This window comes from Mauremys mutica, chromosome 5, assembly GCF_020497125.1.
Source record: "Mauremys mutica isolate MM-2020 ecotype Southern chromosome 5, ASM2049712v1, whole genome shotgun sequence".
Taxonomy (NCBI): Eukaryota; Metazoa; Chordata; order Testudines; family Geoemydidae; genus Mauremys; species Mauremys mutica.
In genome coordinates this window covers 61,706,978-61,730,739 of record NC_059076.1, presented here as the reverse complement: position 1 = coordinate 61,730,739, position 23,762 = coordinate 61,706,978, and the positions used below count along the sequence as shown (strand labels likewise).

General features: G+C 38.6%; 2 protein-coding genes across 2 annotated transcripts in view; one reads left to right on the top strand and one right to left on the bottom strand.

The window, feature by feature from the left end:
• LRBA (LPS responsive beige-like anchor protein) overlaps positions 1-23,762 on the top strand; it is a 574,974-nt gene that overhangs the window by 317,723 nt on the left and 233,489 nt on the right. Inside the window, exon 40 of the mRNA XM_045018763.1 lies at positions 1,040-1,176. Within this exon, the coding sequence (XP_044874698.1) occupies positions 1,040-1,176 (137 nt within the window). The remainder of the gene's footprint in view (positions 1-1,039; positions 1,177-23,762) is intronic.
• Positions 4,444-5,849, bottom strand: MAB21L2 (mab-21 like 2). The gene has a single exon (XM_045018764.1). It carries the CDS (start codon positions 5,843-5,845, stop codon positions 4,766-4,768), a length of 1,080 nt encoding a protein of 359 aa, XP_044874699.1. The 5' UTR covers positions 5,846-5,849; the 3' UTR covers positions 4,444-4,765.

Sequence of the window (23,762 nt, the reverse complement as noted above, 5' to 3'; positions counted from 1 at the left end):
GCACACATTAAGATTGATGCGAGATTAAAGACCATCATCCTCCTAACAATCGATGGAAATGACAATTCATCTGAGTTTTTTGGCAGTTATTCACCCATTGATTACCTGAACGTGTGTACCTCATTTATAGACACTTTATTAATTCAAAATTGTATGTGTCACTCTCATATTTTCAATTTTTTTACAAAGATTTATGACAATGCTGCCACAAAGTAACTTAATTTCCCTCTCTCTTTTAATCAATTGGATAACAAATCTAACCTGTTTTCCCCTTGTATGTGTTCTCTTATATAATAGGTTGTGTGTTGTCAGATCTGTGCCGAGCCTATTGTTTTACTAGTAGTCTGATTTGTCTCTGTGATAAGCCCTGTGGAGATGTGATTATTCCAGTAAAAATTCATTCAGTTGGAAACCAACCCTCCAGCTGTTTACTCCCACAGTCCCCAAGCTACACTAACACTATCTGGAATCCTTGAACAGTATTTAACAATGGAATAGAAAGCATGTTAAAAACATTGTACTTTACAATTCCTAGTATTGACTGTTTAATTTTAACAATAGATTTCCAGCATGAATGGGAGGGAACACATTTACAAGGTTAAGTCAGACAATTTTGAACCCAGACTGCTGTGTTCATCTTTTTAGAATTTTATTGAAACCCGTTAAGTTCTTATTGCACACATTTGAAATTAAGATTTCAAGTCTTCGCTTACTGTATTATTTATACCAGGAGGTATATGGCTATGGTTTCAAAACTGAAATGTGTCAGAATAAAACTAGATGATCTAACAATAAAACCCCCTATCTGGCTTATGCATCAGTTGCAGCTGTAGCTGCTTTAGTGTTTGGCAATGAAGAGAGGTTGCAAGTCTGTGACATGTACTTTCTGGAGTAACAGTTTGCTTTTTTAAACTAAGATCTCTGGTGCTTTTTACCTTGTATTTTGAGGTTAGAAAACAAATAACCTATGCTTGTTTCTGTGCAAGGTTGTGTAATCTGTTTGGATGTTTTGATTATTGGTGTTTTGCTCCTTTGGCAGGTCCAGTTAGCCTGTGCACACCAGCACAGCTTGTGGCCCCCTCTGTAGTAGTGAAGGGCACTCTTTCCATCACCTCTTCTGAACTCTGCTTTGAGGTAGATGAAGAAGATCCCAGTTTTAAGAAAATCGACCCCAAGGTAAGAGATTGTTGACCTTCACCCTCTGGTGACAAATTACATGACCATTAATTCTCCATCCAACCTCCATTACCCCATAGGTCACAAATATTCCTGTTTTTCTAAGTTTGTGACTATGTGCATTAGCAAAGTTCATTTAAGTGGAGGGGACAAATCCAGCTCAGATGTTAATTAGCTTGTTGGAATAAAGCTCCAGGGAGGCATTCTAAATAAAGACATCTTGGATCACAAGGCCTGTGTGAATACTAGAAAGTTCAACAAAACTGCTAGCTGAATCCTTTGTTTTACTTTCCTGTTTTTTTAATGTAATACCAATATAACATAATACTCTGCTCGCTGCACTCTTTTGCAGTGCTTCTGTTTTCCGTTATTATATAGCAGATTTTACAGTGCATTGTATTTATCATAATCAAGCAGAAAATGTTATTTCCCCTTTAAAATGTATTTATGACTAGCCTTGTTAATATAAGTAAACTTGAGTTACCTGAGTTAATAACCTGATTAGCAATTTTTTGTTGAAAATTAGATTCACTTTGCAGTAAAATTCAGTTTGAGGGCTTAACTTTCTCACACAGTATGAAATTAGAACTATAAAGATTGCACTTGAATGATCCTCATAATGTTAAAAAATAGTAACAGATGTGTGGGATTCTTGTGAGACACATGCTCTTATTGTATTATAAACATGGAAAGAGTTAATGGATTTTACCATATTTATGTAGTCAAACATTTACGTGGGGTGGGGTGCAGATAACTGGAACTATGAATTTATATGTGTACAGTAAATTAACTTTTCAGACCTTGGGTTTTGCCAAAATATCTTTGAAACAGTTTGCAATATTATGAGGAGATTTGTAAACCTTTGAAATCTTTGCCTATTTTGTGAGTAATTATCTTTTAAAATACACTCTTTTGTTTGGCAAAAAAAAGTCAATATTAAATGCAAAACCACATAGTTAGCATTAATGTGTTAGTATACTTGCAATGTCAATCTAACATCTTCAGAGTTTAAAAAAAAAAAAGGTACTGATTCCATCTTTGTATGTGGAAAAAAAAATCATGTGGCTCCACTGTTTTTTATTGTTCCATGTTTAGCATGTAGGATAATTTAGTACAGTTTGGAACGTTCACCACTGCACCTTGTTTCACTTACAGGGACTACCCTTAGTTTAATCTGCTTTCTCTCTGGATGTGTGGTTGTTCTCACAAAGTGTAAATGGGCATTCTAGACCAATTGTACTTCTAAATCTGTAACAGAGAGATTGTTCTTGGATTCCTATAAGAAAGGCAATCAGTCTGTTGGTGTTTTGAGTTAGCCTGGTTGGGGGCGGGGAGGGAGTTAGGGGGTGGAATTCAGTTTTGTTTTTTAAAGACACTCCTTGATTTCCCATTGTGTAGTGGTCTAAATACTAATCCTATAATGCTTTTGTTTTAAAGACAAACAGAGATACAATTTAACTTTCCTTTAATCATTGACACTTTCCCTGCCTCCACCCCAATTATCATAGGTTGATATCTGTAGCCAGAGTTTTGTAGAATATGCCCTTAAAAATCCCAATTCTGCATTTTCTTAGAATGCCTGTTTAATTAAGGAGTCTTCATCTGTTTGATAAATTCAACTTCCCTGTATGTTTGTCTGACCTACTGGGAAAGAAAACATTGTGACAAGTTTTTGAAGCAAAACCTGCAGTGGAGATAATATCAGTAGTGATAAGATCAGAGTTTATATTGTTACTCCAGGATTGTTTGTACAAGGACACAGTAGTCCTACAAGTACTGAGTTAAACCCATTTTGTCAGGTGAGCCAGGTTCAATGCTCAGAAAAGCTGTCCGCTTCTGTTGGATTAAAAAAAAAAAGGCAATGAAACATTTTAAGACTTTACAATCGCAGAAGTTTTGCTTTTTCATAATTTGAGCTGGTGAGAGTATGCAGGCGTAAATTTGCAGGTAGAAATTAAAGACTATTTTACATAAGCATTTTATAGCGTCATTATGTGTATTCCGCTGTGATCACGACGTAAACTAGACAATTGTTTTCGAAGTGGCTTCAGTTTTACTCTATAGTTACCTTTTAAGTTGTTTTAAAAATCTTTTTATTTAAAAACATGGCCAACTCAAACTTTAAAGGCTATTTCTTTCCGGATCGTCCACAGAGAAGCGGAAGTAGTTCTTTGGAACAAGATTTTGCATCGGCCTGAAAGGGCATGAAAAGCAATTTGAAATGCTCCAAACCAGCTTCAAAATATTTCGAGACGTTAAAGCAAATAATAAAAATTAATAATAAAAAAATCTCCCAGTAAAGTTTTAGAAATGTAAACCTTTAGAAAACTTGCAGCAAAACACTATAGCCGAAAATTAGGGGCAAATCAGCAGGCATTCGTTTGAAAAAACAAAAACCAAAACAAAACAAACACAAACCAACCCAGGTATAAAGGGGTCGAGTTGTTTGAACATAAAATTGGTTGGCTTCTTTTAAAACCGCACGTTTCCCCCTTTCCGGTGTATGCCCCTGTACGCAGTGCTGCTGTGTTGCATTTCTACGCTATACTTAAAAACCAGAGAAAACAAATATTTGTTAGAAAAAATGTCATAGTTGCATTTAAGCTTGTTTATTATTCAGAGAAGAGTTATACTTTTTTCATTTCAAAGTAAAACTGATCGTTGAATGACCCTTGTTTAATAAAGCAAATATCTAATGTATTTTTAAAGGACAAAATAGGAACGGACTGTGATATTTCACCAACTAAATTAAAAAACAACAAAGATATTTTAAGGACTATATCCTTAACACTCCGCCCTAGTCCTGTCAAAATTGTGCCGAAATGCTATGTGATGGTGCATATATTCCTAAAACTTTTAGAGAGTAAGTTTCAAGTGAGAGAAAGCAAAGCAACCAAAGAATGAATGGGAATTATTTTTTCATTAAATACAGTCTATTTCTATTTTAATCGAAAATAATTGAAATAAACTTTAGAAAACGCTGATGAATTTATAGATAAAGCACCAGTTCAATATTGTGATTAATCTGCCTTTTATTTTTGTTTTAATCCTTTTTCCTCTGAAAGCCAAGAAAAATCTCTCTACTTGCCTGAATTTAAGAACAATTCACAAAAAAGTCAATGTAAAGTTAAAGTAATATTTTTATTACTGTTTTCAACAATTCAGTATGGGGCACAGTCTGACCTTGGCACTGAAATACATTTAACATCAGTAAAACTTTTTTAAAGAGAATTTTTTACATATAGTTAAATAATTTTTTCACTTGGTGACAACATTCAGGCAAACAAAAAGAATAAGAAAAGAATGACTATACATTTATTTGAAAATGTACCTTGCGCTTCGTTTGGATGATGGAAAGTCCGATCGCTTCTTTGTGTGACTTTTAAAAAATTCACATTGCAAGAAAAAAGGAGGAAGGGGAGTCTCTTCTCGTGCAACGAGGTGATCGTTTTGGCTTTGTAAATGTCTGAGAGTTTTTAAATGCTTAATTGCAGGTGGGGTGTTGGATGTTTGTTTCGCCGCCTCTTTTGTTGTAGCTGCTTTGTTTAAATAAAAGTTTTTAAATGGGTTTATCACTGTGTTGTTAACCCTATAGTTTGTCCAGGCTTTTGGGATTAGTGAGGATCTCCCTGGCTAGCCTCCAGGTCTGTTTGGCAGCGCTTTCCAGGGCTGAGTGCGGTTTGCCCTGAAAGAGGTCTAGGTTGGGCAGGAAGTAGTGGGGGCAGCGCCGGCATTGCAGGCAGGAGATGAGCTGCAGCAGGATCCCGTTCAGCCGGTCCCCCAGGCACGCCTCGTCCCAGTCGGTTTCCCGGGGGTGTTTCTCGCACTCGTACAGCAGCAGCGTCTTCATGTGGTAGTTGTTGAGCGGCTGGCCGGGCAGCTCCAGGTGCCGGTCCCGGAGGGTCTTCAGCACCGAGAGGCACTTGTTCCTGCAGCCGCCCATCAGCAAGCGATTCTCGGCCTCGCCGAACTGCAGCACCCAGGCGTCGCTCTCGGCGGAGCTCTGCTTGCCGGTCAGCGAGTAGCACTCCTTGGAGAGCAGGTTGAAGCCTTCCGCCTTCACCTCGGCCACCCTGTTGGGGCCGGGCCAGGGGATGTGGGGCATGGGCCACTGCGCAGCGCTGCGCGGCCAGATCCCGGTGCACTTGAAGGCGGGCGTGATTTGCACCACGTAGCGCTCCCGGATGCGGAGCTTCACCTCGCTGGTGTCCGCGATCATCTTCACCACGTCCCGGTAGCTGCACTTGTCCACGGCTTGGGCCACTAGGGTCTGGAAGCGGGAGCGGATTTTGCGGGCCGACAGGTAGCCCGAGGCGGTGATGAACTCCACCCAGAGCGACATGCTGCGCTTGCGGCCGTCGCTCAGCTTGAGCACCGCGCAGCCGGGCAGGGAGCCGTCGTCCACGAAGTTGAAGACGCCCATCTGGTTGAGGTAGAGCACCACCTCGAACTCGGTGGGCGAGATCACCTCCAGCCCCTCGTAGCGGGCATCGATCTCGCTCAGCGAGCTGATGAAGCGGGGCTCCTGCACCTCCACCTCCTTCAGCACGTCCGACACCACCTTGCACACCTCCCGGATGGTCTTGGCGATGGCCGCCTTGCGGGCCTGGCAGCGCTCCGTGTAGTATTTGTTGAGCTGGTACACCAGCTTGGCCTGGGCGGCGATCATGTTGGGGCACAGGTCCGGGCTATAGACCGGGCTCTCGCAGTACGTTGAGGGATCCAATGCTTTAGCGGTGACTGCAGCTTTGCACAGGGCACCCGCCAAGTTGCAGCCCCCCAGCCCCCGCCACACGCACGCACTCCGCCCCAAAGACAAGTTAAGAAAATAGTGGGCGATGGTGGTGGTTTTAAAAAACAAGAACCATGCAACTGGCAGCCGACGGGAATGGGGCGATGCGAGTGACGGAGGGGAAACCTTTGAAGTGCAAAGTTTGATGTGCCGCCTTTTCGGTATGCGGGGGTGGGGGGGGGAGCGTGTTGTATGCAGCAGCCTCTGCGCGCAGCCACCCACCCTCCCACACGCAAATAGTTCAACAGTTCATTTAAAAACTTCTCTCCGGGACTCGCAGCGGGTCTCCACAGCACAGCCGAGCAGTGGCGAAGTTGAAAACCGCACGCAATAAAAGAAGAATGCGAGAAATGCCAAGAGCGGAAGAGGGAAAACTCAGACCATGGCACCACCAGAGATGTGCATGAGTTTGGCTGCGTCTCTCGCCGACTGTCAAGGGATGTTGTTGATTTCCTTCTTCCTGCTGGAGGCGTTGACTGAACCCGGTTCTGGCTTTCTCTGTCTTCAGGCGTAGACTGCTGCCATTGGTCTGTGATCATTCATTCCTGTTCTTTAGTTTGTATATATACATATATCAATTTTTTTTGCATAGACTGTCTGAGCAGGGAGGGGTGCCCAGGATTTCTCCTCCTCCCCCCCAACCCTTGAAATTGCATGTAGAGACTCTCACTTTCTGCGCCTCTCTTCCTCGGTGTGTGTGTGTGTGTCTCTGGATTTGCGGGAGTGTTGTTTAGTTTATGAATGGTCCCAGGGCCCTGCCGAAGGGGTGGAGTTCCAGATCCTACAATCGCCTTCTGAGCTGTCAGAGGGTCAGCCAATCACCAAGCAGTCTATGTGCATGTTGGATGCAGGGAAGCCGCCGCTACTGCATATGGGGAGGGGGGAGGGAAGAGGAGATATTAAGGAACATGCACAGAAGCGCGCGCACAAACAAACACATCCCCGCCTCCCCATCAATAGACGGATAGAGGAAAAAGAGTATGGTCTATATGAGTTACTCGGTGTTGGAGTTGGCGGGAATTAAATACTGGGGGGAGAGTGGCATTGATTCAGAAAGGTGTGCAGTCTGTGTGCGCATCCTACAACGTCGTGCAAGAAAAAGATGCAACGAACTGCCTATGAGCTGAATCACTTTTACTTGGAAGCCTGATGGGGGGAAATTAAGTTTGCTTTTCCACCCGGTTGTTTCAAGGCGAAGTAGCAGTAATGCTGGTGTCTTTTGAGGAAGGGGCGAGGGCGACTTGTGGTACTTTGCTGCAAACATAAATCTTCTTCCACTAACGCTGGTCTGCAGCAGTGAAAGTGAGACTGTCATTGGAACAGAATAGTACACCTTGTTTTACTACTCCTCGTCAGATTAATTTAGATAAATCTTGTGCAATAAAGCTCTGCCCCCTTCTAAATAGCAGCATTGAACTATCTGAAATTGAAGCTTACTATATTTTTGCGAAAGTTTGTATTTCGTTTCTAGTTACGCAGTTATGTATATGCAGTTTATATTAGAGTACAGAAACAACGCCAACTAATATCAATATAATCAATGGAGAAGTAGCTAAAATAAAAATATTTCTATTACTTTAATCTTATTTTTGAAGTACAATAGTTCTGTTTAATATTATGTGTTCTTTGGGTGATATTTAGGTATATTTTCTTAACGAACTCCTACTTCTTAACGAACATCCTGCTTAGTACTGTGCAAATCAAGATCCCTTACACTGCTGATCTGCAGTTTACATTGAACCTATAAATAATCAGCACGCAAACCGAGTCTTTGCTTTGAATTTTAACGTTTGTTATGTGAGAAAAGTAGATTGTTTATCTCCAGACGTTTCTCAAATATTTTAAAGGTTACGTCAAAATTCGTTGCCTTATTCTTCCTATATTTCTGGAAGCCTCGATAGACTATAAATATTGAACCTGGTCACTTAGGATTCTCAATTTAAAAATTCTTAAACGTGGAAGTTTTGTCGTTCTTTGGTTCTTTTGGTTTATCTGTTTCTTGGTTAGAATACAGAGACTGAGATTTAATAAAATAAAATATCATCCGTCTGTTTTTCGCGTGTATTTAAATTAAGAACATGTCTGTGAGCGATAATAAACCTATTGTATAAAAATATGTATAATGTGCCCTGCTCTGGTACTGGTTACAACCTCTTCTTTCGGGATAAATCATCTTTTTATTGCCCGAAAGCAGCAGGATCACGCTGCTTGTGGTAGTTGTAGGTACCTTCTCTATCACCAACAATTCCACGTATTTCAGGAAGTTTTTGGGTGAGGAATCTCTGTTCTTCCATGATGGTGACTGGATAAATGTGCTTCGGGCACGGAGATGCTTTTGGCTACGGGAGAGCTTACCAGGTGCTTCAATCATGTGTTCCCCCTTCTCCGCCCGATCCTCCTCACACTTGCACGGATTAAACCCAATAAAGGCGTCTAGCAGTGTAATTTGCAGGAAAGAAAGGTCGGGCGGGTTATAGAAAACAAGTCCTAGAACTCGGATGAAGAAATTTCTTTGGCGTTTTCAAGGACTCCCGGTAGTAGTTGTGTGTTTACATATGAGAAAGTAATTCTCCACTCTGAAGCTTGGGTAGTTGACACCAAAGAGCCAAATCCACGATCTGGAGTCCCTAGTCCTGATGGAAAATGTAGTTTATTAATAAAAATAATAAAGGACTTTACAAATCAATACATTAACTCATCCTGACGTAAGGCATATCATGTTAATTACCTAGCAGTGAGTAATTGTAGGGCAGGGCGCAGGGTGTGGGGGGAGGGAAGAATATGAGAGGATGTCGCTTTGTTTCTCAGGTTACCCCGTGGCTTTTTTTATTAGTGGGGTGAATTTTAGAGGACCCCACACATAGTTCGGCTGCACCCCGTGGGCTTCTGCTCCTATTCCCAATAAATGAAAGGAGTGTTAATAAATCCATTTAACAAACAAATGTCTTTCCTAAGCAGTTTGTCGATTTCTTAGTTATCACACCGGGTTTTCCAGTAGCCGGTTCTCATGTTCCTTTTCCGCCGAACAGCTTTGCATCCTGATTCCATAAGCTTTGGCTGCTTGGGTAGGCGCCTCAGAATTCCAGCCCTGACCTCTTACAGGGACTGTGTAGCCCAGAAATTAATGGTTCATGTGCCGAGTGTACGGGAGAAGTGACTGCCATCAGGTCGCCCCGCGGCTGCGGGAGGGAAAGGCACTTCCAGATTTTAAGGTTAAAAGAAGCCAGCGATTCCCCCCTGTCTCCCCTTACTTTTTAAGGTGACTGATGATAAAAGGTTACTAGTGTTTTGGTTTAAAAACAATTCATTACCAATTTCCCTGTCTGGGGGTCGAAGCTCTAGTAAATAATAAATCAGTTAAACAAAAGCCGACTCTAATTTATTGTTCGGGCACTAATTAGAAACATCATTTAAGCAATAAACTTAAACACTTCCAGCAAATAATGCACGTGAAATCCCTTGCTCCTGTGTCTTTGCTTTTGCGGCCGCATTGCATTAAGAGCAGCTTTATCTGTGGCGGAATTTGCTCTTCCCGGGAATGAATAATTGAAAGGGGAAACAGTATCCGAGGAGGCTGTAATTGAAGAGCCCTTGTCACCTCTGCTTTTATGTATGTTAGTATAGAAGTCCATCAGCAGCCCCTTGATGATGTATAAAACGAAGTGGCAGCCCCTTGAAGAGCAGGAGATACTGTATTCTATTAAAAGGACCGAGTGTATGTGCCTGAGAGAGAAACTCTCAAGGCTAAAAGCCACTTGAAGTCTTCAGACGGATTGATCTGTATTCTCTCGTTATAATCCGTCTCATCATACTTGAGTTAATGAGGCAGGGGAGGGGGTGATCTGATGGTCCTTGACAAATTCATTAGGGAGGCTGCGGGACATTTTATTTGACTGTTAAACATCGTGTTTGTTTGGTTTAGGCAGTGCCAACATCAGCATGCTACTGCCTGGAGCAATAGTATTTGGCTAGCAGGAGCTTCTGTGAAGGATATTGGAAAGGGGACTTTGTCTGGGGAACGTATGCTCTTTTCTTTGCTCTCCCTCCCCATAGACATGTAAATGGTATATACAGTTTTAACATTTTTAATAACCATGACAATGTTATAATGTGCTTAAATTTAAGCACAACAAAACCTTTGTGTATTTAAATATATTTGTTTAAACATATTGTGTGGGAGGATATGCATTATTTACAAATGTGAAGTTGTTTTTTATAGAGCAGAAGAAACTGAGAGAAATCATTCTTACAGTAGAGAAAAATAACTAGAACGCAGAACTGGTAACCCATCCAACTTTTTATTGGATTATGATTTAATGTGCTTATTTTTGTTTGACTAATCAGTTTATTAAAATAGCATAGCTTACATATTTTAAAAGGCTTTCTATTTCTAAACAATTTATTTACTTAATACAAAACTAATGGAGTGTTTAATTTTAAGTGAAGGCATTGACATGGGACTATGAAACTGTTTCTGACGTAAAAAACAAAAAGAGGCAAAAACAGGTGCTCACAAGAGGGATGAGAAGTGTGTTTTGTGCGCACGCGCACACACACACACACACACACACACACACACACACACACACACACACACACACACACCGCACCCCCAACTGGGATTTCACTAGATGATGCTCTGTGAATATATTCCAGTTCTTTAATACGTAATGGCTTTGGATTTCCTGTCCATCCTTTGGTGTAAAGAAACCAGTTTTGGGGAAAATACTATAATTGACCTGCTCGTAGAACTTAATTTTCTGATCATTTTATATTTTGCTGAAGATCTGGCTCCAAACATTCTCCGATTAAAGTGTTTTGCAGAAGAACTCTGTGCTTCCATTTATAGAAGAACTGTATGGGAAAAGAACTAATGCCCTTTGCCTGTCATTTTCATACATTCCTGCACTGCTGATGGAGCTTGAACTGCTGCAGGGAATGTATGGATTTAAAAAAAAATGATTCAGTAGTGCATATTGTGTTTCTCAACAGCAAAACCAAGCTAATGGTTGTAGTAAATACTTCTATGGGTCTGACAGTTATAATCCTGTTTACATTCTAGAGAATACAGTGTGCATCTCCCCTTTACAATTGTGGATTGGTTTCATTATCTGCTGATCTTTTGTAAGGAAGTGGTTACTAAGTTAACTATAATGCACTCTTTATGTGGAAGAACAAAAGGTGTTTAATTACTGCAGATATCATATATGTATCTCATCAACCTTTAATGAACATATGTAAATTTTGTTTTGTAAACAGACTGGAAGATATGCTTGTTAAATAATGTATAAATGGCTATAAAAACTTAATTAGGGTACACTTGTGGATGGTGTGGCTTCCAAATATTTTTAAAGTAACTTTTTTGAGTATATGTTCTTAGCTGTCAAATCTTAAAATGTAAACAGGATGCTTTGCATAATCTGGTGTTCATCAAATAACCATACATTGAGTCATACCTCTAATAGTTCCCAATAACTTCTGCCTACTTTAAAAGTCTGAACCTATTGTTAAATGTAGCTTATTATTTCTGATGAGTAGTAGTGATGTTTTTTTAAGCTTTAAAAGATTGTTTTGGCTACTAGGGGTTTTTTTGGTTTAAACTTTTGGTTTATATGGCTATCAGGGAAAATCAAAAGTTTGGTGGCCAGAAGTCAAACAAATATAGAATAACATTTCTAATACTTTGATAACATTTTATTCTTGTTAGAACATCTTGTGGGCCTTATTTTCTTTGGATGTGTGGGTGTGTGCGCACGCGTATCTGATTGGATTAACTATATTTAGAGTTCTGGCTGTTTTTTCTTAAAATAACTGATTAATGATAATGTCCACTTATGTATAGAAGTATGAGAGCATGGATGATGCCAAGATTTTGTCAACTTGAACTAGAATTGTATGTAATTAAAATTAGTTGTAAAAAGCTTGCTGAAGTACATGGTATATAGAAATATTCTAGGTCGTAGTTCTTAAAATGCCATTAAATGAAAATGAATCCTTTAAAAAAAATATTCAACATGGAAGTAACTTACAGGTTTTCTGAGTAAAATGGAGATGACAAAAGTAGAATGTTGTTTCAGCTAGAGTGTATCTTGACTTAGCTTTCCTCATTATCAATTTGTGTATGATGATGATTGCATCTATTATCTCCGATGCATACAGAAAGGTACATATGTATGTGCAGATGCTCACACCCACAGACAGTAGCCCAGCTTGGTTTATGGTAGGACATTGATTTATTTCTATGATCAGAACCTTCATGTAGCTGGCTGAGATGCAGCATTCTTTACTTCTGAATCAACCTAGAATTCTGAATCTAAAGCTTTAACTATTTGTCAGCTTCAATTTCCAGATTCTTTTAAAGTAAAAGCGTCTAATTCATGTACATGTGTTGAACATTTTGAAAATATTGGGTCAATTAATACAGATAGCATGAAGTACTTCCCTCCCAAACTACTACATAGACTAAAGCTATTCTTGTGATTAAAATAATGAAATAATTTTCCATAATGTAGTTTTTAGGGGACCCAATTCTTCCCTGTAATACCATTGCCCATTTGTATCGTGTGCTTAAAATGTACTGTTTTTCAACAAGCTATTTTTAAAATGTCGTAAATCAGCATACAATATAGAAGATATACAAATTTGACTAAAAATTCTATTTCTTTATAAGCTTCTGGCTTGAGCAGTCTAACAACTAGAATACTACAAAAGCAAAACAAAACAGCCCTGTTCAGATATCGCATAGTTTTAATGTTAGAAAGTGAAAAGTTACTTTAGTTTTTGCTTATTTTACCTCAAAATATTGACTTCCCAGCCCTCCCAAAGAATTATTTTAATATAAAATATTGCTGTTTATAAAATCATCACATCATTTTTGTTTCATGCTATTTCTGATGAGAGCATTAAGTTGTAGCACTTCCTGTTGAGATACATATTTTGTTTCAAAAGAACTGGAGTATGATAATACAGAGCGTGCTCTCTTTTTAACTTTATGAATGAGATAAAATTGATATGCAGAGTGTTATGTGCCATTTCTTATAGCAGGGGAAGGGGAAACTATATTGGCTCAAATAATGTGTAAAAGCCATCTGCATAGCCTAATTGAAATAATATTTGGTGATCTAAAGGGTGGAAAGTTTTCCTTTTCTTTAACCATCTGAAGTAAAACGAGGAAGTAAAACAGCTGTCTTGGCCTATGGATATCAAGGTTCTGCCCGTCTGTTTCTTTTCTGCATTTTTCACTTCTATCTTCCTTTATTATCTTTGGATCCTAAGGAGCCTTTCTTATTTTCTAACTGGTTTTGTCTGCAGCACAGGGCTGGGGTGGTGGGTTTAAATCGACTCTGGATAGAGTGAAAAATCTTTGATCTATGGCTATGACTGCTTTCAAATGATTTGCTTGCTGGGACTGGACACTGTCCATGCCCTTTCACTTCACTATCAGATAGGCACACAAAAAGGACTTGACATGTTACCAGATGCATAGTTAATCATCACATTAAGTCTCTAAAGGGATCCATCCAGACACAATTAAGTCTACCATTTTTAACCAGTGTTTGCTCTGTAGTTCGTTTGGAATGCAGTATTAATTGTAACTGTTTAACTGTATTTAGCAGAACTGTGTACATAGTTGCAAAGAGCAGTGCTTTCTTTGCTTTGTTATGTATTAGAACCATTGAGAGATATTAAGCTTTAAAAATATTAATGCATTAAAATTATGTAGTTATTTGGAGGTTATGGACTTAATGAAACATCTATTCAGCTGTTTTCCTTTTTATTATAAATTAACCTCAATAAAGCTCATATGATATAACCTACATCTGGTGACTGATCTGTATTAAAATGATCAGAAGAAAATTTACAAAAGTATTTGACTGTTACCAGCTAGATCTTAACTTTGGAAAGCCAAACAGTCAGCAGGATTAGTAACATTTATTTAAATAAGGAATCATTTCAACTTATGGTGTTGAATCTTTTATTGGGGGAGAAAAAGGGTGGTGCAGAAGTTACAGGGGTTAGAAGCAGCAAGTACGTTATTTCTTGCAATCTTAATGTAGATTTTGGAGATGTTCAGGGTTTTTTTACATTAAAAGGTATTAGTCATAGTTATTCAGCAGAGTGCATCTATAAGTTTTAGAATTCACAGGAGTTAAAATAAAAGGAGCTTGCAGAACTGACTCATCCTTTTGTTGCATGAAGAAGTTCCAGTGTTCCACTTCCATAAATGGACCCTAACATACATATATGGCCTTTCCGTGGCCTATTGGTGTTTTATATAAAGATGGGTAGTGTCAGTGGAAGGAATAACTGAGAATGAACACACCGTGGCCACCACATGAAAACTGATAGTAATCAGGGAATACCTAAGAGAAAATGTTTACAAATATTCTCATTTGCTTTTAATCAATTGTTTTAGCAGGCATTCAGGTATTAACATTTTTCTAATTTACATACAAGCAATTATTAAAGATACATAATGTAACTTTACTGGAAATAGTTCAGATCTTCATTTCAGATCTAAGATTACATCATTTTTATTTCTCTGCTTCATATTTAATATTTTTTGGAGGAAAAGAGAATGTATTAAAATGTAAACTCTATCCTGTGTTAGTCACATTGTTATTCAAATACCACTAATGATGGACTTCCAACATATGAGCAAAAATTACTCAACCATAACAGTTAAAGAGTTCTTTGGGGATTTTAAAATTATATATGCATATATACTTGTGTGTAACTAAAATGTATAGGTGCATATACATATATAATTAAGAAAAACAAAAACCTAGAGTTTTTAACTGCTGTGGTTGCATAACTTACTCATATGTGGAAGTTCATCATTAGTGGCATTTTAGTATCAATGTGACTATCCAGGGAATTGTTTATATGCACTTGGTGGGTTTCCAAAGTGCTAACTTGAAAGAAAGTGGGACTTGAACTGCATGGTCATTTGTGAATTTATGTTTTATCTCACTTCACTTGAAAATTTATGAGGAGGGTGACTTAGGGGTGCTTGAGTTGTGTGTTCCAGGGCTTGCCCCTACTGATAACACCCTTGTTGGCGTGAAAGTGCAATGCAAATTATGACAGTTACAACCTTCTGTTTTGTTTAACCTGTCAGTGGATTTCCTGGCTCAGTGCTGAGGGCAATGGTGTGTTCAGCTAGTCCATATTCACCTAAACTTAAAAGGTCAGGTTTCTACAGGCAAGCCTAGTCAAAGCCTAATTGATGAGGAGGGCAGGGAGACAGAATTTACTGTTCTGTTGGCTAGTTTCATATCGTTAGGTTGTCCTGAAAGCATCAGGCAGTCACAGCCCCTTTCATGTAAGTGCTGACCCTAGACAGGAGCTGACAATCAAAGGAGGCAGCCACAGGAACCAGTGCAAGTAGGCTATTGATTTTTCAGTTAGGTCTAAGTAGTTTGTAGTATGGGTAATGGGTGACAGAGGCAGGTATGTCATTATCAATGAGCTCCAGAACAGTAGCGACAACCCTCCCTCATATTTCCTTCAGCACTGACAGTATGCATCCAGAGGTGGTCAATAAATCGCCCAACCTTTTACTGACAAGTGACTTGGATATGGGAGTCAAAGAGCTAAACTTCTGTACTTGAACTTGATATGGATGCTGGGAAAAGATCTCAACATTTGCACCTATGGCTTGTTAAGATAAGCTCTGTGGAGAATATGCAGGACAAAACTGGTGGCAAATTTATAGACTTTTGGTGTGTGTGTGTGTGCGGGGGGGGGAATCAAAAAGCATTATTTAATGCTTTAGAAAATTTCAGTTTTTTCTTTAAATCAAGAAGAATAGCTTAAAAGGGTCAGCGACTACATAAACACAGTCTGTAAGGACAGTTAGGTTAGGTTACCATGGTATGGTTTTGTTTTTACTTTAGCTTTGCTCTGCATTTAATCAAGGTATATTGCCATAGCAGTACAGCAATCATAGATTGCCATTCACAATCCACTTTTAATTCCTAGTTTCCTTTTCTTACATTTCATATGTTGAGACTATTTAACGATATCTAAACTTGCTTGTAAATCTGAACTGCTAGTAGTAACAGCACTTTCTGTTCTGAACAGCATTGCTGTTCTGGTTCATTATTGTAGTATACTACACAAACAGGGGAGGGAAGCTTTTACTGTTTCAATTTTGATGGTTATCGTTTCTGAATTTACTAGAAATGGAAGTGAATTTAGGTTTACACTTAATTAAGATAGAATAAATGTATTCTGAAAGACATTTGGATAACTGTATACTTGTAATAAAAGGTTTATTTTTAATGTTTGTAGAAGAAAATCAGATAACCCTTAGATGAAATTGAACATCTTAATTTAATCCTAGTATGTAATTCTCTAATATTGTTGCTTTACTTGAGGGATGTAAATTATCCTGCTTGCTTTCAGAGGTTGGAATTCAGTCAGGTTGTATGTTGTGCACAGATGTTAACAAAATAGCATATGCTTATAATTAAATCTTTAAACAAACTGAAATAAAACAGAAGAGTAAATGTTTTGAAAATCTTACTTAAAATAACTCATTGCTATGGTATCTTACTCAACAATGTTTGTAATGTTACACAAAGCAGAAGTCTGAGACTATGTATATCGAATAGCTGCTGAGTATCAAATATGAAACTTTTTCATGTCTGCAGCTGCTAAAATTATTTTCTTTGGCTTTTAACTACAAAGAGCAATGTTGACATAGATTGAAGAAATGAAGGTAGAAATTTTCAGAGTTATGAAATGTTCTTTTAAAAAAAATGAGTAGAAACTGCAAATTTTTGTAAATACATATTTGTGACTAGTAGTGCTGCCTAACAAAGCTTTGGAAGATGCAAAATGTTCATCATCTTCAAGGGGGAAAATTTCTTCAGTTAGTTGGAATTACTCAAGCAGAAGATACATGTGTTACTTGAGGCCTGATTCAAGTATTCCATATGTATTTTTCCTTTTGTCAGCAACTAGTCATTCACTATATCTTTGTAGTTTTCGTCTGTTAAGCTAGGTGAAAAGTACAGCTGAATAATAAGAATTTTTTTCTTTTGTTATGAACAGGTACAGCATCTTTTGCTGCATTTGCAGCATTTTGATGGCATGCTATGTAATTGCAGAAATGTAAAAAAGAGCTGCAGAAAGGCAACAAATTAAATTTTCATGAAAGAAAACTCTAATCAGCAGTGACAGTGTAAGAGAAAGATGATTGCCATTTGGTCATTGTGTAGAGACACTTAGATTTGGTGTCAGTGCTCCTGTTAATGATGACTAATGTCTTTCTTGGAGCAAACGCATGCTCAGACATACTGCTACAGTCCAGAGAAGGATCTGAGGGATGGGCACTAGTAAGTAAAAAGGTTGTGCATCCTAAAACAAAGCCTGTCAAACTGAATTACCCAAGTCTTCTGGTAGAAAAGAGTGAGAGATTTCCTAATGCCATATAGTTTTTAAAACTGTTCTAGTTCCACTGTTGAAAAAAGGTGTTCTGGGAAAGTAAAAATAAAAACTCTGTTTACATAAATGCTCTCTAGTCAACTGCTTTAATTAAAATGTATAAATAATGTTGACACATAAGTACACTAATCAGAAGTAAAATGCAATAAAAAGTCATGTTTTATTTCTCATTTAATAAACTAAATATAAAAATGAGGTAAACCTGCAGCAATTTTCTTTTCAAATCATCATGCTACAATCTGGATAAATCCTTCATAATCAAATACAAATTGTCTCAAAAGATCTTTGCAAATTTTGAGGCTTTGGCTGTTAAATATATTGGCAAAAAAGAGGTGGCATGTGTCATTTTTTTTAAGCTTTTCCCAGAGTGAGACCTTTCAGAAGGGCATTTGCAATGCTTGTCATATTTTTTCATATACATCTTATTGGCATGACAAGTCTAGAGGACCATGAGAACACAGATGTCATTGCATTCAGACAACACTAATTACTCTGGGATTTTTGCAGCTTCAGTGCCTGCATGTAACCGTTGATTATGACTGTTTGTGGTCTATCATGGGTACACATTGCACACTCAAATGGTGCCACTGGCCTTTTTGTTTCCTATTGTCACACAATAGGCTATGAAAAACAGTAACAAAAAAATCCCTGTGTGTCATTTTCCCTTCAGTGTTACACATTTAATGTATGTTTTGGCAAAATATCCTTTGTATTTCTATGCATTCTGCCCTTTTGTTTGATAAAATCTACTGGTATCTGTTTTCCAACCCTCTTGTAGTACTTGGGCTTCCAGTTTTCACAAGATTCCTTTATATAGTACACTTTACATGTTGTAGTAGTCTTTCATTTGACATTTGAAACTCTTAGGATCACTAATTGTCCTACTTACCTTGAAAAATGACCTATGTCTAAGCTTCAAATGGAACTGATAGATTTTTGCGAACTAGTGTCACAGTTCAGATTAAAAAACAACAATCTTATGATTGCTTTATAAAACATACTGTTAATACTTTGTTAAATTTTCCTTAGCAATGCAATTTTTTCAGAACTTCTTGTTCAGTTACAATTAGTGGTGCATGATTCTAACACAAAGTTCAAATGATGATTACACCAGGGCCTTAGTTTTGTGTGAGTTTATGTATATATTTTGTAAGAAACACAATCTGTGTTAATCACAGATTGGAAAATAAAAGCTCTGTTAATGTAACTTCACATGCTGATGAAGCAGAAATAGAAGCAGCTTTATCAAAGATGTATGATGAGATAAAACTGCAGTCTCTGCTGTACAGTTATAGTAATTATGACTAATGAACCGTCCAGTCTGGATGAAATGGCATGCCCACAGGGACTGTGTCCAATCAGTTGTGACTTATGCAAGCTGAACAAAACATTGATGGTGTTCCAGATTCAATATTATAACAGGAAGTGTACTGTTCGTTTGTAACATCAGTTTTGTCAGGTTATTTTCATGCAATTTAGGAATAACCAGTGTTAGTAAATAATAGTGTCAAGAATTAGGGTTTTATTAAATGTATATATGGAGTTGCATTTCTTATTCAAGAATATGAAATCTGTGTAAAATGTATTATTGGCAAATGCTTCTGGTGGTTTATCAGATAAGCTTGCTCATCTGTCACAGAAATACACATTATCTTATAGAACCTTTAATATAGTGAAAGCCAAAACAAAACATATACATAAATAAATAAATAAACCATATCAATCATATCAAATATCCAGTTAAACATGCTGCAGCAATTTATATTTTAACACATTTCCATGAAACCTGGTACTTATGCCACCTCTTGGTTTCATTTTGAAACAACCTGACATTTTGCACATGTAAGAAGACAGGTACTTTATAGCATTAGCACACGAAGAAGGGATTGTTAGATAATTTAGATGTCTAAATGTGGTGCTGAGTAAAGTGGGAATGAAACGATATTTGACAATTGATAGGCTTAGCATAGCAATATTTAAACGTTTAATGTATTTTAAAACTGCACATTTTTATAAGAGAGACAAGCTGCATAGTTTTTACGTTTCTGAGAAATCATTATCTGGACATGGAGATTCATGCTGTTGGTAAATATTAAAAACTGAAGGTGGAATACAGGTTGTGTTGAAACTTCCTTGAATCAGTTATAGAGAAATGAAACAGTACAAGAAATGCTGCCCTAAAACTAAGCTTGTAATAAGTCATTTAGGCCCAAATCATACAAACTCTTGTGCATTTGTAACTTTGCTCATGTAAATAAAGTTACACGTGCAAATGTTTGCAGGATTGGGACTAAAGTTTGCAACAAGTTAGCTATACTCATTTAATATCTCTTATGCACTCTTAAATAATTGAATGAGTAAAAGTTATTTAAAAAAAAACAAGAAACTTTGAATCTTAGTGCATTACAAATAAAAACATAGAAAAGTTTAAAGTATTTGCTGGAAATTGAACAAAGTTAAATGTAACAATTTGATAAGAGCTTTTGGACTGAAATGCTGTTTAAATTTAGGGCAAGCATTTTTTGTATTGAGGAAATGCTGTGGCTCCTTAGCATTTTGTGATCTTCCAAACTAAGCTGAAATCATGACAGTGCTCTAGAAGAAGCAAAGTAGATAGGCTTCAAAACTGAACTTACTATGTATTTGTTTTTCTTTGGTTATATACCTAATTGAAAGTTGTGTACTGCCTTTGATATGTCAACCTGTGCCTTTCCCAACATTAATATTACATAAACTTTTAAAAAAACAATGCTGTTTTGAGTAATGTTTCATAGTAAAAATTTAAAAGCTACCCCTCCTGTATATTTAATTTTTTTTATGAAAGTGAGCAAATCACAGACTCACTCCTCCATTTTTTTCACATCACATTGGTTCTAAACAGGCCTTCAAGTGCTGTTGGGTACAAGATTGGTTTCAAATAGCTCTTAAATCAAGAATTTCTCTGTAGTTAATCCAGCTTCTTTAAGACGTCTTGATTAATCAATAAACCGTCATTTTGGAAAGTTAGTATGGAAATCCTCAAAACTACACAATTATTAGTTTAAATTAGTTCTATTGTTAGTATACAGAAGTCCCATTCAGGATTAAGGCTCCTCTGTGCTAACTCCTATGAAGACGTATATAAAACATGATTTCTGTCTAAGATCTTAAAATATTCCATTTTTGGTTTGCAGCTTGGAATATGAGACTTTAGTATGAGAGACTTTACTGTTAAAATTCATTGTAGACTCCTTCCCTTGATAGATTGCAGTACCTCAACTCCAGATACATAAATACCCTCTAGAAAGAATAAGATGACTAGTAATTTATTTTAATAATTTCATAGTCAGTGTTTCAGACCTATTAGAGATTATGGCTTCAGTTTGTTTCTTTTCTTTTTCCTTTTCCCTCCTGTCTTACACTAACATAGGGTGAAATCTTGGCCCCTTGAAATCAATGGGACTTTTGCCATTGACTTCAATAAGACCATGTTTGTACAGGAGTTAGGATGAAATTCAATAAGGACAAATGCAAAGTACTCCACTTAGGAAGGAAATATCCATTGCACACATACAAAATGGGAAACGACTGACTAAAAAGGAGTACTGCGGAAAGTGATCTAGGGGTCATAGTGGGCCACAAGCTAAATATGAGTCAACAGTGTATCACTGTTGCAAAAAAAGCAAACATCATTGTGGGATGTATTAGCAGGAGAGTTGTAAGCAAGACATGAAAAGTATTCTTCCTCTCTACTCCTCGCTGATTAGGCCCAACTGGAGTATTGAATCCAGTTCTGGGTGCCACATTTCAGGAAAGATGTGGACAAATTGGAGAAAGTCCAGAGAAGAGCAGCAAAAATGATTAAAGGTCTAGAAAATGTGACCTATGAGGGAAGATGGAAAAAACTGAATTTGTTTAGTCTTGAAAAGAGAAGACTGAGAGGGGACATAAGTTTTCAAGTACATAAAAGGTTGTTACAAGGAGGAGGGAGAATAATTATTGTTCTTAACCTCTGAGGATAGGACAAGAACCAATGGGCTTAAATTGCAACAAGAGAGGTTTAGGCTGGATATTAGGAAAAACTTCCTAACTGTCAGAGTGGTTAAGCACTGGAATAAAATGCCTAGGGAGGTTGTGGAATCTCCATCACTGGAGATTTTTAAGGGCAGGTTAGACAAACATCTGTCAGGGGTGGTCTAGATAATACCTAGTCTTGACATGAGTGCAGGGGACTGGACTAGATGACCTCTCAAGGTCCCTTCCAGTCCTATGATTCTATGGCCTGGTCTACACTATATGTTTAGGTCGAATTTAGCAGCGTTAAATCGAATTAACCTTGCATCTGTCCACACAACAAAGCCATTTACTTCAACATAAAGGGCTCTTAAAATCAATTTCTGTACTCCTCCCCGACGAGGGGAGTAGCGCTGACATTGACATTTCTGGTTCAAATTAGGGTTAGTGTGGACGCAATTCGATGGTATTGCCCTCCGGGAGCTATCCCACAGTGCACCATTGTGACCACTCTGGACAGCAATCTGAACTCGGATGCACTGGCCAGGTAAACAGGAAAAGTCCTGGGAACTTTTGAATTTCATTTTCTGTTTGTCCAGCATGGAGAGCTGATCAGCACAGGTGACCATGCACAGCTCATCAGCACAGGTAACCATGAAGTCCGAGAATCGAAAAAGAGCTCCAGCATGGACCATACTGGAGGTACTGGATCTGATCGCTATATGGGGAGAGGATTCCGTGCTAACAGAACTACGTTCCAAAAGACGAAATGCCAAAACATTTGAAAAAAATCTCCAAGGGCATGATGGAGAGAGGCCAAAATAGGGACTCACTACAGTGCCGCGTGAAAGTTAAGGAGATCAGAAAAGTATACCAGAAAGCCAAAGAAGCAAATGGACGCTCCAGGGCAGAGTTGCAGACATGCTGCTTCTATGCTGAGCTGCATGCAATTCTAAGAGGGGCCGCCACCACTACCCCACCCCTGACTGTGGATTCCCTGAGGATTTTGCAGGCAGGGAAGATGAGGAGGAGGAGGAGGAGAACGAGCTTGCGGAGAGCACACAGCACACTGTTCTCCCCAACAGCCAGGATCTTTTTCTCAGCCTGACTGAAATAGCCTCCCAACCCTCCCAAGGCGGTATCCTGGATCATGAAGCTGTAGAAGGGACCTCTGGTGAGTGTACCTTTGTAAATATAAAACATGGTTTAAAAGCAAGCATTTTTTAATGATTAATTTGCCCTGAGGACTTGAGATGCATTCACAGCCAGTACAGCTACTGGAAAAGTCTGTTAACGTGTCTGGGGATGGAGCAGAAATCCTCCAGGGACATCTCCATGAAGCTCTCCTGGAGGTGCTTCAAAAGCCTTAGCAGAAGGTTTCTGGGGAGGGCAGCCTTATTCCATCCTCCATGATAGGACACTTTACCACGCCATGCTAGTAGCAAGTAATCTGGTATCATTGCATGACAAAGTCTGGCAGTCTATAGTCCTGGTGTTTGCTGGCATTCAAGCAACATCCGTTCTTTATCTTGCTGTGTTATCCTCAGGAGAGTGATATGGTTCATGGTAACCTGGTTGAAATACAGGAATTTAATTAAGGGGACATTCAGAGGTGGCCGTTCCTACTGGGCTGTTTGCCTTTGGCTGAAAAGAAATCCTCCCCGCAGTTAGTGGTGCTGAGCTGTTCGCGTTTGGCTAGCAGGGATCTGCACCTGCCCACTCCACCCCAGTGGACAGCCCAAGCAAAAGGCTGTCATTCAACAAGTTTTGAAGTGACTTTTTCCTTCCCTCCTCCCACACCCCACCCGGGCTACCTTTTCAGTTCTCTCCCTATTTTTATAATCAATTAATAAAGAATACATGGTTTTTGAATGATAGTGACTTTATTTCCTTTGCAAGCAAGCTGTGATCGAAGGGGGGAGGGTGGGTGGCTTACAGGGAATAAGTCAATCAAGGGGGCAGGTTTTCATCAAGGAGAAACAAACAGAACTGTCATACCGTAGCCTGGCCAGTCATGAAACTGGTTTTCAAAGCTTCTCTGATGCGCACCGCTTCCTGGTGTGCTCTTCTAATCGCCCTGGTGTCTGACTGTGTGTAATCAGCAGACAGGTGATTTGCCTTGACCTCCCACCCCACCATAAACGTCTCCCCCTTACTCTCACAGAGATTGTGGAGCACACAGCAAGCAGCAATAACAATGGGAATATTGGTTTGGCTGAGGTCTGAGCGAGTCATTAAAGTGCGCCAGCGACCCTTTAAACGTCCAAATGCACATTCTGCCACCATTCTGCACTTGCTCAGCCTATAGTTGAACAGCTCCTGACTACTGTCCAGGCTGCCTTGGTAT

Excerpts from the sequence above, each read along its gene's own strand:
- MAB21L2 (XM_045018764.1), bottom strand. The coding sequence starts at position 5,845 with ATGATCGCCGCCCAGGCCAAGCTGGTGTACCAGCTCAACAAATACTAC.